This window comes from Penicillium taxi, assembly GCF_028828555.1.
Source record: "Penicillium taxi strain IBT 34144 chromosome Unknown utg000001l_segment0_segment0, whole genome shotgun sequence".
Classification (NCBI taxonomy): Eukaryota; Fungi; Ascomycota; class Eurotiomycetes; order Eurotiales; family Aspergillaceae; genus Penicillium; species Penicillium taxi.
The window spans coordinates 2,373,942-2,386,747 of record NW_026643203.1 but is presented as its reverse complement, the minus strand read 5'-3'; the positions used below and the strand labels follow the sequence as shown (position 1 = coordinate 2,386,747).

The 12,806-nt window shown below is 46.0% G+C and overlaps 4 protein-coding genes across 4 annotated transcripts; 1 reads left to right on the top strand and 3 right to left on the bottom strand.

Moving 5' to 3' along the window:
• Nucleotides 1-905: 905 nt before the first annotated feature.
• On the bottom strand, nucleotides 906-3,716 carry N7495_000861 (uncharacterized protein; the record flags this gene model as incomplete). The annotated part of the gene is made up of 2 exons (XM_057203531.1): nucleotides 906-3,352; nucleotides 3,503-3,716. The coding sequence occupies 2 exons, from the start codon at nucleotides 3,714-3,716 to the stop codon at nucleotides 906-908; spliced, it is 2,661 nt and encodes an 886-aa protein (XP_057067604.1).
• A 1,763-nt stretch (nucleotides 3,717-5,479) lies between these two features.
• Nucleotides 5,480-7,115, top strand: N7495_000860 (uncharacterized protein; the record flags this gene model as incomplete). Its single annotated transcript, XM_057203530.1, has 2 exons — nucleotides 5,480-5,579; nucleotides 5,641-7,115. 2 exons carry the CDS (start codon nucleotides 5,480-5,482, stop codon nucleotides 7,113-7,115), a joined length of 1,575 nt encoding a protein of 524 aa, XP_057067603.1.
• Nucleotides 7,116-7,441: 326 nt separating this feature from the next.
• On the bottom strand, nucleotides 7,442-8,170 carry N7495_000859 (MARVEL domain-containing protein; the record flags this gene model as incomplete). The annotated part of the gene is made up of 1 exon (XM_057203529.1): nucleotides 7,442-8,170. The coding sequence occupies one exon, from the start codon at nucleotides 8,168-8,170 to the stop codon at nucleotides 7,442-7,444; it is 729 nt and encodes a 242-aa protein (XP_057067602.1).
• A 968-nt stretch (nucleotides 8,171-9,138) lies between these two features.
• Nucleotides 9,139-10,947, bottom strand: N7495_000858 (uncharacterized protein; the record flags this gene model as incomplete). Its single annotated transcript, XM_057203528.1, has 3 exons — nucleotides 9,139-10,019; nucleotides 10,090-10,678; nucleotides 10,702-10,947. The coding sequence occupies 3 exons, from the start codon at nucleotides 10,945-10,947 to the stop codon at nucleotides 9,139-9,141; spliced, it is 1,716 nt and encodes a 571-aa protein (XP_057067601.1).
• Nucleotides 10,948-12,806: the final 1,859 nt, after the last annotated feature.

Below are 12,806 nucleotides of genomic sequence, written 5' to 3'. Positions count from 1 at the left end.
ATTTCCCATCAATCCAACCAGTCCAGTCCCAGTCAATCCAATTATACTCTTCCTCGAGTGATTTGAACATCTTATATCTTTTTTCCGCCTGCGGAGCGGCGGAATATATTAACCGAGTAGCCAATTCAATCGAGTCCGAAGGGAGGCAGGCAGAATATCGTCTCTGTAAAGACCAAATATAGTATCCCCAAGATCCACGATAACAATGTTCTTACCACCTCTGATAATAATGCTCCTTAGGGAAAAACTCCAAGAACAATATATTCTCTGACCCAAAAACATCACTAAATCTTAATTATTGACTCCATAAATTGCTGTCGAGTCTGTTGGGAAAAGTCTGCTGAATTGGCTTGCTCCATTGGGTCAAGGATCTGTCTTCTTTTACTAGTCCTAGGGATACTACCGACTATTTCTCTTTCTGTTAAAGACAGCGACGAGATATCCTGCTCTATCGAGTCATCGAATGTACCTGATAATACCGATACTACTACTGCAACGATCACTGAACCGTCTGAAGAGGAGGGGCTATCAATTGGGCTTTCCTGAGACTCTGGAGATCCCCAAAGGCGATGATTAACCTATGATGAGTCGTTTATTCGAGTACATAGTTCGAGCTCTTTGTGCCAAATATGCATATTTACGCCAATTAGGCTGTCAGGCTCTATTTCCAATTTTAAATTCGTAGCAAATGGCACACTATCCATGGATGCCTTTAGATGGTAAATTATTCCCAACATAAGGGCACAACTCTCACACGGACGAAGCGTTTGGAAATTGTCATTTATCAATATGCTTCTATACGTAGGTACATTATGTATTTAAAATAAGTACAAGATTATTGGAAAAAGCAGCGTGAAGATCGAAAGTTCTCAACTTCCAAGTTCAAGTCTTGAAATCTCCATGACTCACAGAAGAACTAGAGTCATAAGAAGGGTGGCCAAAGCTGCAGTCGTAGAAGACATCGCAAGCCTGATAGCGGATGCTGAACCAGTATATAGAGGTCCCACGGAGCTGGTAGTGGATGTCTTCCTAGTAGAACTTGAGCTGGCAAGCACTGAACTGGCAAGAGTCGAGCTTTTCAGGCCGTAAGAACTATGGATAGGCTGGACTGTAGCAGTATAGATCATATTGACAGAGTTCACAAGGTTGGACTGAGATGCGAAATCCGCGTCAACCCCAGCTTGAGCTGCTGAAGACGATGCACTACTAGGCAAAGTGGCCGTGATAGTAATTCCTGATGTCGAATTAACTCCACCAATAGCTTTGGTCTCACTTGCAGATGCCTTCAGTCCTGGAATCGTTTGAATGGCTTCAGAGCCTGCTGTGGCAGTAGCTAGTGCTGCAGTCACAGGGCAAACTGTAGTCGAGAGGACTATAGTCTCAGTGGTGACATAGGTAGTTTTGGCTGAAGCTGGGCAATTGGTTATAGTCGAAGGGCAAGCAGTTATAGTAGAAGTGCGAGTAGTGAAAACCGTGGAAATTGTGTATTCTTCAGAGCCAGGGGTTGCTCCTGAAAGAGAGGAGGAGGCGGATCCAGTCACGATAGTCTCGGTACCCTTCCCCACACTGGGGCTAGCCGTTATCGTAGGAATTCCTACAGCAGTGATAGTAGAGACTAAGACAATCTCTGTGGTGGTGTAGGTTGTCTTTGCTGATGCTGGGCAATTTGTGACGGTAGTAGGACAGGCTGTTATAGTTGAAGTGCGTGTGCTAAAAACTGTGGAGCTTGGAAATTCTTCGCCGACGGAGCTGCCACTGAGAAGTGATGCTGAGGTAGTGGTGGCAGCTGACTCCGTTATAGGGCAGACGGTAGTCGAGAGTACAATGGTCTCAGTGGTGATAAATGTTGTCTTCTGAGAGGCAGGACAGTCCTTAAAAGATGATGGACAGGCTTTCACAGTGGCAGTACGAGTGGTGAGAACGGTTGATGTGGTAAACTGAAGAGCTGATGATCCGGATCCAGGCGTTTGAGTGATAGTAGGGATAGCCGTCAAGCTACCAGAGCCAGAGCCAGAGCCAGAGCCAGAGCCAGAGTTAGAGCCGGGCTGAACTGAAGCCGAGGGGCTGATCGAAGCAGAGCCGGAAGGGATATGAACAATTGTGCTTGCGCTCTGCGAGGAAATGATAGGAGAAGTAACAGGAATGAATGAGATAGTCAAAGAATTTGACTTAGAGCCGGAGGCATCAGAACCTCCAGAAGGAATCGATGATTGGGTTAATATCGAAGTGGCAGACATAGAATCCAAAGCCGAGCTTGGTGAAATCAGAGGTACTGAAGGACTAGTAGAGGTGAGTACCGAAGAAGAAATTGGCCTTCCGGATATAACCGAAGATTTGACTGGCAGCGAGTCAGTGACAGATGGTGAAACATCAGTCGAGCTTGATATCACAGCTGAAGAACCGATACCAGTGACTATTGCCGAGGAGGCCAATGTCGCGCTTGACGAGATCACATTTGCTGAAGAAATAATAGAACTGAGTGGCACCGAAGAAGAGATTGGTCTTCTAGATATGATCGAGGATCTCACTGGCGGTGTAGCAGGAGCTGAGCTTGAAATCATAGGTACTGAAGAGGAAATTGGCCGTCTGGATATAATTGAAGATCTCACTGTAGGCGAAAGAGTGGCAGATGAGGAATCCAGAGGTGAACTTAACGAACGATCAGGTACTGATATGGTTGCTGAAGAAGGACCGGCAGATTTTATCGGAGATGAAGACACGGCACTGGAGGCTGCAGCTGAAGAAGCAACAGTAATAGAGGATGAGATCGACGGTCTGATGAACGTGACAGACGGAGTGACAGGGCTCGATGGAGGCGATGAGGATGCAGACCTGATCGGAGACAAGGAGGAAGAGCTGGAAACTGGGACCGAAGAAACTATAGAGGCTGGGGTTGAAGGCAGCACAGATGGCGTGACAGAGGGAGTGGTAGACGGCGTGACTGACGGTATGATTGACGGTGTGGCAGACGGGGTTAGAGTCACTGTACTAGTAGTGCAGGAAGTAGTTGGAATCCCGTTATCAAGGTGGAAATTGCCTATGTCGACAACGTAGTTGAACGAGGGACCTGTACATATCATAGAGATTGTGACAAGATGCCCTGCAGAATTTTGAGGCGGTGTAAAAGAGGCCGAAATGGTAGTCCATGTACTGAGTGATGCAGAAAATTGCTGGGAATAAAAGGGTGAGGAGGTCCCCGGGGCCAAGTTATCCAGATACAACTTTACAGAGCAGCTCTGTGCAGTATCACTTTCCGCACGCCAGTCCATTGAGAAAGTATAGGTGTCTCCGCCGACATACTCTCTGCTGCCTTGAAACATCGCAATCCCGCCTTGGTAAGATTGTGGTGTTACTTTCCTAATCGTAAAGTTAGCTCCGAGGCCCTGAAGATAGCCTTCTATGGTTTCTTCAGGAATATCTACCCATACAAAGGAATCTTGAGCAGGATGATATGCGGAATGAAACCACCTATCCAAAATAGTAACTTACATATAAGTGGTACCGTCGGCATTATTGACAATAGATCCAAATCCCTGTAACATTTGGAAGATATCGATTAGGGCTCCATCGGCCAGGTTGGTCGGGGCTGCGGTTGTACAGGACACGATAGTCGAGACAGCCGAGGTAGTCGTAGCAGATGATAAAGAACTGGTGGCTAAAGCAGCTACAGGTAGTGTCGCTGCCAGAATCCGTGCAAAATCCTGCGAGAAACGCATGACGAAAAGAATGGAAGGGTTTCCCAGCTAAACGAGCGACTGCGGAGAAACTCAAGAGTAAAACGAAAGGCTGCTCGATAGAAGAATGAAGTTGAGGGTCATCAAGCGATAAAATTGACTAGACTATAATGTCAATCGATCGTCGGGTATTTGGACTTCCATTGTAGTTTGTTTATACTTCGACCCGTGGACGGAGATCTCCGGTTCAGGTACAGAATACCGATCCAATTAAGATCTAGATTCCGCCATCAATATTCTTGAAACCCTGGTTCAATTTCTTTCGCTTAAGCACTTAGCTTCCTTGAAGCAACACATAGTCCGCAAACAGTTTGCACCAGGCCCGAACCTTGGAGATTGATTGGCTGGGCCTATAATTTAGTCCATAAAAAGTTTAGTAACCCCTATTACTCCTACTCAGTATCTACTATATTTATTTACAGGGTCGGTCGTTCAAATTCAATTATGGAGTACTTCTTAAAGTCCTTAAAAGGACAAACTTACAAGGACAAAGACAAAACGAGGGGAATCAGAGTAGTAAGGATTGGAAAATGGCTAGTATAGAAAGTTCCAGCATACGGAGTATTATTTAGATCTCGGAAGTTCTAGCCGACCAAAGCTTAAAATGAGACTACATTCCACAAACTACATAATAGTAGGTAAAGGTGAAAAACACTCCCAAGGTTGGTACTTAGGTAGCCTTGGAGCTCTAGAGGCCTCAATATTCATGAATGTTTCCAAGATTGGAGATCGAAAATGACATGCAACATAATATAGGTCTTACCGTCTTTCACCTAGGCAAGTCTATACTCATATACCTCAATTGAAACCTTCAGGGCTTGGTACTTAGGACTTTAGCACTGTCAGTTGACCTAGTTACTCCAAGGTTAACACTGAAGCAAATAGTAATCGGATCTGTGGTAGGTAGAGCAGTAGTGATAGTCATTTTGGTAAAGGCGTAAGAGGTGTGACTCCTAAATGCTAACACCAGCGTTCATGGAAGTTGTAGCAGCTGGTCGTGCCAAGATTGACTTTAGCCTGTCATAGCAGACCTCAGAACCTTTACATAAGCCCATAAGAGCTAAAGCACCCAAAATACAAGCCATACATATATCATTAAGACTTGGCACAATGCGCTTATTTGAATGTCCGTGATTATGATTCATCGGCACAGAAGCTACCGTATGGAAGAGAAAGAGCCCTGGAAATCATATACTCTGTATTTTAGCACGGGCGCTCTTTATGATAATAGTGAAAGGAGAAGTGATAGACCATAATAAAAAGTGGATGCCGCCTCAACCGCCAATTCTCCACTTTCAGGTGGAGAATGCGGGGAATAAGACTTTAGCGTGAAATACTTACACTCTTCTGCTAGAAGATGTAGTAAAGAAAGGTCGTACATGAGCATCATATTTCATCATTTGTTTGTCTCTTCTAAACTAATCAGCATATTTTAAAATCAGCTTCTAGAAGTAAAACCCCTGCAGGAATGAGGAATGGTGGCTTAAGTTATTTGTCAAGGATCTGCAAACATACAAACATAACTTACATAAGACACAACATTCGAGATCAACACCTTGACGTATTGTACTCACCATTTCGTCATTTTCTTCACTTGTTTATCCTTCTTCAACTACCGCACACCTTCTTTCTTCTACCTATCTTTCCCACCCGTGTTGATCTTTGACCAGAATCCTCCTGATTTTACCGATTATTGACGTGTTTTGTTTCAACCTTCCGTGTTTTGACACTGATTTCTCCCAAACATGATGGATCAGAACACCTCCCGTGGGCTGGTGGTCATTGCTCCCATATCACCTCTCAACCGCTTCTTAGGCTCCGAGAAGCTGAATGGAGCTGCGATCAGTAATCTTTGGAAAGGTATAAATAACTTGTCTCATGACGATGAATTTGCTAACCAGAGCAGCCTTTTTCACTTCCAACAAAGTGAGCAAGACAAAGACAGACGGCCGACTAGAGTATTTGTTCTGGCGCATTTGGAGTAGTGAGGCACTACTCAACAATCTGGATGTCAGCTTGATTGATCGACTAGTCACAAACATTATGCATTCTGACTTCAGAACTGAGGCTATCAAACCAGTGAGATTACCAGATCATTTTCTAATGCAGTCTATTAAATCAATCAAGGAGATTCCCCAGCAAGAATTCATTTTCTCAGCCCCGACCCATGAAATACCTACCCAGGTTATCTGCGATGCTGCCAAGTCGGGACCTTGTGAGACTCGGGTTCCTCTTCATCCTATTCTGAAGAAGACAAAGACAGTTCAAGGGGATACGCCCAAAACTGCACGTCTACTTTTATCAAACCCCGATGGTGAATCCATCACACTCAACCCCTCGATCCAACCCAATCCTACTCTCCTGACAGAGGAGATGCCTGACAACTCTGGCAAGTTGGCTACAAAGAGAAACCTTGTTGCTGTCAGTCGACCTACTCGGGGTGGAAGACGTCGGCCTGTTTTCTCCCGTCGAAAATCATCACAGTCGTCTATTCCCAAGGCACAGCCATCCCCTGCGAGACCAAGATTCAAGCTAGATGACGATTTTGATCTGCCCGAAGTGACACATGATGAGGACTTCACTTATGAGACGGAAACTGATAATCAAGCTAAGCGCGACCTCGAAGATACGTGGACAGAGCTGGACCGTCCCGTTCAGGCTCCCATCCTTTCGAGAGACGCAGACCTCATCTCTGAGAAACTATTTCCATCCCCGGAAACCGAACTTATCAATCCCATCTTGCACCAAGTAAGAAGAACGGTCAGTATTGATCCCAAAGACGAAGACATCCAGTGCACTGAAGAAAGCGTGAACGACAGTACAATTAAGTCGAGTGAAAGTAGCGACAGCCCAGACTCAGACTTCGACGAGAATGTCCCAGGATTCCTGGGAATGAAACGCGTCCGCATGCCCAAAGCTATGTTCGATGGATTTGCCAGCATCCTCACCAATCATGAACCAATCGACGACTACATTCCACTCCCTCAACGACCATGGTACGCCGCTGAGCATGCCTGGGGCCCCCTTCCCCGGGATCAATACCTCTTGGACTCAATTCTCCTTGACGAAAATGCAGCCCCGAACCCACAGCCCTCGCATGCCCCATTGGTGGCTCCAGGGTTCCGACAGCGGTTTCATGATTTTATCGAAGAAACTAGGGAAGAACCAAAAATGGATGCGAGGACTTGCGCGAACACCTATTCGAAGACTTATGCTAACTCTGAAGATTTAACATCCGCTGGTTTCCCACCTCCCGGGTACTTTATGAAATCCCCGGTGGAAACAATTGCGAATTTCAATCAATCTATGGATGAATTGTTTTCTGATCAAAATTCTGGCGGAGACAAATCGGATGATACCATTTCACCGTTGGTGGTTTAGTCCGAGTTGGATTCGTCTGGAAGGTCTTCAGTGTGTACGATATCTGGGCGTCATAGCTATCATGGTAGCCTTATTTTTTTCATATGATTATTCTATAGCGTTACGTTTGTCATGTATGAGTCTACGAGAACTCATGAATACCAACAGTGCATTTCATTTGAAGGTCAGTACTTTTCAAAGGTAGCTATTATAGTATAAAACTCTGCCCAGTAAGGTAGCAGAAACACCAAAGCTCAAAAAGGAGAATGAATCATACAAGTGCTGTATATCACCAATGTATTGGATACAAGATCAATTGATCGCATGTTGCTCAAGATTGAAGACCCTCACACTTCCTCGCCCTTCTCGCCAGAAGAAGCAACCTTCCGACCCTTAAGCCACTGCAACAAAACCCAAGAAGCAGTGACAAGCCAGAAAAGTAAATTAACAAGATCAATCCAAACAGCATGCCGCATTCTATTAATCTTCGCTGCATCATCCGAAGTCGTAGTCGATCGACGACTAGAAGAGCTACTAGTCTCAACCGAGACATCAACAGCATAGACGCCCAGATAAATCTTACCAAAGAGCCCAAAAAGAGTCAACCACAGCACACAAAGAACAAACTCCCACGCAAACTGCGGCAGACGCAGCGCCGGATTCGACGCCCCAGTCCGACTCATACAAAACGGCAGCACCATATGCGCCAGCGCGGTGCTAGTAGCCAGGAAGCCTGTCACGAGGGCATAGACCCATTTAGAATTCCAGGTATCCTCGTACTTGTGGTCGTGGTGAACATCTCGGCCGTAGAGGCCTATGACTGTTAGGCCGAAGACTAGCTGTAGGAAGCGGAGGAAGGATATGCAGCCGGCCATGAACTTGGAGGCTTTGCTTTCTGGGACTGAAGGTGGTGCTGAGTTTGGGTATTCATAGTTTCCTCCTGGGGCTACGCCGGCTGGATATTGGGCCATTGGGTATTGGTCGTTTGGGTAGGGTGGTTGAGGCTGTTGGAATTGTTGTTTTCTGGTTCTCTGTTTTTTGACTTGTTTCACGGCAAATGAGAGGACGGTGAACATTTTGATTATCGATGATGATAAGGAATGGAAAGAGGGAGAGCTTTTGATGTGTATCTCTGTAGTGTTGCGGTTGGATATTCAAGAATATGCAGATATCGCCAGTACAGGATCTGAAGACAAAAGATCAAAGATCGTAACACCCTGGCTGAGGGAAATCGCTTTGAAGGAGAGAGCTGGAATAAACAGCTAAGTTCAAAGAAGGAAATTAAAAGAGAATCGGTTTACTTCAAAGAGAGTAGAAGAAATTATAGAAGAACGAAACAGGCTGTTTTCGAAGGGAAGGAGATTCTTGCTGGCTTGTTCGATGATGAACCGTGATTTATGATTGCTTTATAGATGACTCGAGTTCATAGGCCACAAAGACTGATACTATTTCCAACTCTTGAACCTGGTCCAAGATGAAACTCATCTTCTTTGATTGCCGAGCGGCTTCATCAAGATCCACATTGTATGCGGCTTGATTGTTCTCCAAAGAATAGTAGCAGAGTGTTGACATATGAAACGAGTAATTATAGATATAAACTCATGCATAGATGAAACTAGTAGAAGGAGCTAGATATGCAGGGCGCTTCAACCTCGCGCGCGTCTATTCTTGTTTCATCCATATAGCGAGGCATGCTGAGAACCAATCAACAAAGTGGTTCTAATTTTATAAAAGATGTAGGATGTTTTGAAAATGCATCTAGCCGCCTAAGAATAGAAAAGAAAAGTTGTTGGTATAGAACTCTTTCAAAGAAACTTGTTCATCATGCTTTCAAATTCCTATGCATATTGCATGTCCTAATAGTCAATTAACATACACAGATAAACCTTCAAATGGAGCCATGCTCATTCCCATTGTTCTCCATTCCATAAAATGCTTCGAATAAAATGCTTGTGAGAGGAGAGTGTAAGAGATGCAAAATTGTTAACGCCTATCCCGATGAAAAATAGAAAAACCGAAAACCGAAAACCAACGCCAAGTCTCATTAAGCCGGACAGCTTGCTCCCGCATCAGCAGATCCCTTGGAGGTATTGCCTGTGGCTACCTTGGAATGATTGCAAGACGCCAGAGGAGGGGGTGGCAGTGGTTCAGTTGGTGGCTGTGAAATTGGTTCGTCATCTTCGTAGTCGTGTCCGAGGTCTTCTTCATCTTGAAGAGAACCAGATCCAGCGGCAGAGGAATGATCGACAGAAGCGCGATCATCGCCGTGTGGAGTAGGGCCATTCTTGGATGCGCCCTTAGTAGCCTTCTTGGTCTTCCGGCCCTTCATCTTCGCCTTTTCCAAGAGGCGCTTCTTCTCAGCGAGTCGCTTCCGTTCCTTTCGGTCTTTCATCTCATACTGTCTGATGAGTGCCGTGGGAGGGTGACCAAAGATGCTCTCGTATTCGCAAAACTCGCATATCCAGATATCTTCCATTCGGGGAGGATGGTGGATATTGGTGTATTGCTGTTGCATTTTACGTTGACGTGCAGCCAACGCGTAAGCACTGGCTGGCGAACGTTTCTTTTTCCGGCCAACAGAGGTCTGGTCGCCTGCAACAGGTGCCTGCGCGCCTAGTGGGACTTGTTGGCTCATATTGGGACTCGTTTGGGTACCCTGTGTCGCGAACCCTCGGGGATTATGGCTGGTAGGACCGAGAGGAGAGGTAGGGGAGCGGTTGGGTGCGGGGTATGATGAGGAAGAATTGAGTTGGGCCATGCCTTTAGAAGAATCTGACTCGCATGTGAAGGTAAACTGAGTTTTAGTCGGAGTGGTATTTTCTTGGTCCATCATGCTGACATGACTGAGGACAGGAGTTGGGGAGGAGATAGTTGCGGCGTTGGCAATAGCGGTTGAGATGATACCTTGGTCAGATGGTGATTCGGCTGAAAAGAAGAAGTGAAATGGTCAGCAGGTTCTGAAAATCAAAGTGAAGGAAAGTTAAGGTCAGCTTACCAGGTCCAGGGGTTGACACATCTCGCCGAGTCGGAGTCTTGCTATTCATCCATGCATTTTGAGCAGCATTCGCAGATAAGGGATTGCGTCCACTGTTGCTGCGGGGGACAGCCCGTCCCAGTCGGCCTCTGCCTGAACCAGATATTCCACTTCCTGGAGACGTAGGGTTCCCATTTCCGTAGTATGTACCAGTTGCGGATCCGTCACCAGCAGATGGGGTGGGGGTAGAGCTAGAGAGACCCATGCTAGCGAATTCTGGGGATAAGGTCGAATGATGACCACCGATATTCCCCGGAGTCGGAATTTTCCGTTTCTTTTTGTTGTTTGTATTTTCAAATGCGTCGTAACCGTCGGGACCAGCTGACGATTTTGGAGCTCCGTCTTTCGAACCAGTAGGGTGCGTACTAGAACTCGGTGACAACGAAGCGCGAAACCCAGAACTTCTACGTACCGCTACTGGTCCATCCTCGTCACCACTTTCTGCCTCACCCGCTGTTTCGAAACCGATATGAGAGTCAGCTTCTGGTGTCAATTCTTGTCTGTCCGACTCAATCGTCTGTTGTACGTAGACTTTGTGATCATTAGCGGCCTCTTCAGAATCGCCAGTAACACCGTAGAAAATTTGAGATGCAGGGGGGTTGGGGGGAAGAAGATTGTATCAGCGGCGTCGGTTGATAAGCGAGAACGGATGGTGCGTCTGGGAAGAGGTCGAATCAAACGATCGGGGTAGATGGGAGAAGGTGTATCAGGGGCCGCATTAAACGTCCCGTCTGGACAATTGCGTACGGAATCAATAACCGAGTGACGAGCAGACGAGTTCACAACAGCCTTAGGAGACATACTCAACGTAGCTGTCATCATGCAGGTTCTCCACACACGGTCTCAAACCACTGATTCTCATGGAAAGAGGTATCACAATTCTTGTATCTTATCTTTATGTCCTCCTCCGCCAGTATTGTCGAGTAAAAGGTAATATTGGATATGTGAATTTGGAGAACACTGCAGTGTCAGGATGTTAGTTATTTTCCCGGTAATATTAAACAGGAGGATGAACTGAAAGCATGGAAATAGATAGAGACCTGAAATCAAATAGAGATCCGGAATCAAATAGAAGCCTCCGGTTTGTCCTTTCTCCCCTAGCGTTCCAGAATCAACAAGAGAGGGTTATGAGCTTACCCACAATAAGTGCTACTATTCAGCATACCCAGGTCACGGATTGACAATCAAATTGTTATGTGAAGATCAACAAACTTGATCTGTTAAGGCCCGAGCACAGCGAAGAGCCGCTTCAGAGCCAAGTAACAAGATCTGGTTAATAACCAGAATGTACGGAGGGGTTAAGGTGTGAAGCGAAAGACCAGCGAGTCACGGGAATTCGGAAGTATCCACGCTAACCCTATTTAGGTAATATGGGCACCCAACCCTTCCTGGGGTAATATCACTTTCTCTGTTCTTCATTTTCTGCTCATAAAGTACACTGATACCGGTTCTTTGATGGATGATTAAGTTATTAACCTCCATTAGAAACTATTTGTTGGCCAAATTTCTAGTCGTCACGGTCGCAGTGCCGTGCAGCACGTAACGGTTAGTTAAGAGTATTGAGACTGTGAGTACCAGAAAACCATGCACCATTCACTTCTTACAGGCTACATTGTAAATAATTGGTACTCCGTATCCATATTTTTTGGCTGTCGGTTGTGCCTGCATGGCTAACAACGAAGTCAACCCGTCAATCCCCTGGGTAAACCGGCGCCTATCCCCCGCTTGAAGCTCAAAACAACTGGCTGACTATACCATGACATCAAATCATTATCTTACTGACCTGGGAGGGAGTGGGACTATATGAAGAATTGATGTTCCTCAGCACAGTGATCAGATGTATGGCATTGGCGAACTCGTGAAACACGCTGAGCCATGGCGCTAGCACATCGGGATCATAGCTAGGCTCGACCTGCGAAATTCATGAAATGGTAAAATCCAATGGACTTTGCATCTTGGGGATTCCGAGCTTCCCTTGGTTCGTGAGCCGTTCAGGCATTGAGCCAATTCCACTCACTGGGCCCTCCCTCGTTACCCTCCAGGTCCACGTCCAGATATTCTATGGTGAGAGTATTGGCCACACGTTGGCATGGGCTTTCTTCTGAGTAAGCATGAATAATTGTCTTGCTGGGAGCTTGTAAGGGGGGAAGTAGGAGTAAGTCCTGAGAGGGGGAGGTTGGATTTCGGCCGAGCGAGTCTTCGGCAATTCTGTAGTAGGAAACATCAGATTCCAATAATATATCAAAGAAAAATATCTAGCGAATTATTAAAGAAGTGTATTGTAAGATGGAAAAGAAGACGGGTGGAGCGGATTAAAAGTGGAAGGAGAGAAAAAAAAAAGGAAAAAAAAACCTCGCGCGTCGAGAGGCGTTCAGAAGCGGGGAATGACGGGCGATTGGAGAGTCCCGTTCCGTCGCTTTTCTCCTTCTTCTTCTTCTGCAACCCCACCAATCTTGCCTTCACTCAGACTATGTAGTCATCGGGCTCTCTTCTGAGCCTAGTGACGCCCTGCCTCAGATTCAACTTGGATTTCCAATTGTCTTGTTCTCCTCTTTTCTCTGAAGGAGCTCTCAATCGCGCGGAGCTCCCTCGCAACCCGGTTTTGCTCGAGGGTGAAAAACATTCACCAGAGAAACACTTCCAATCCTTTTGATTTTATTGAAAGAAACCTCCCTCTA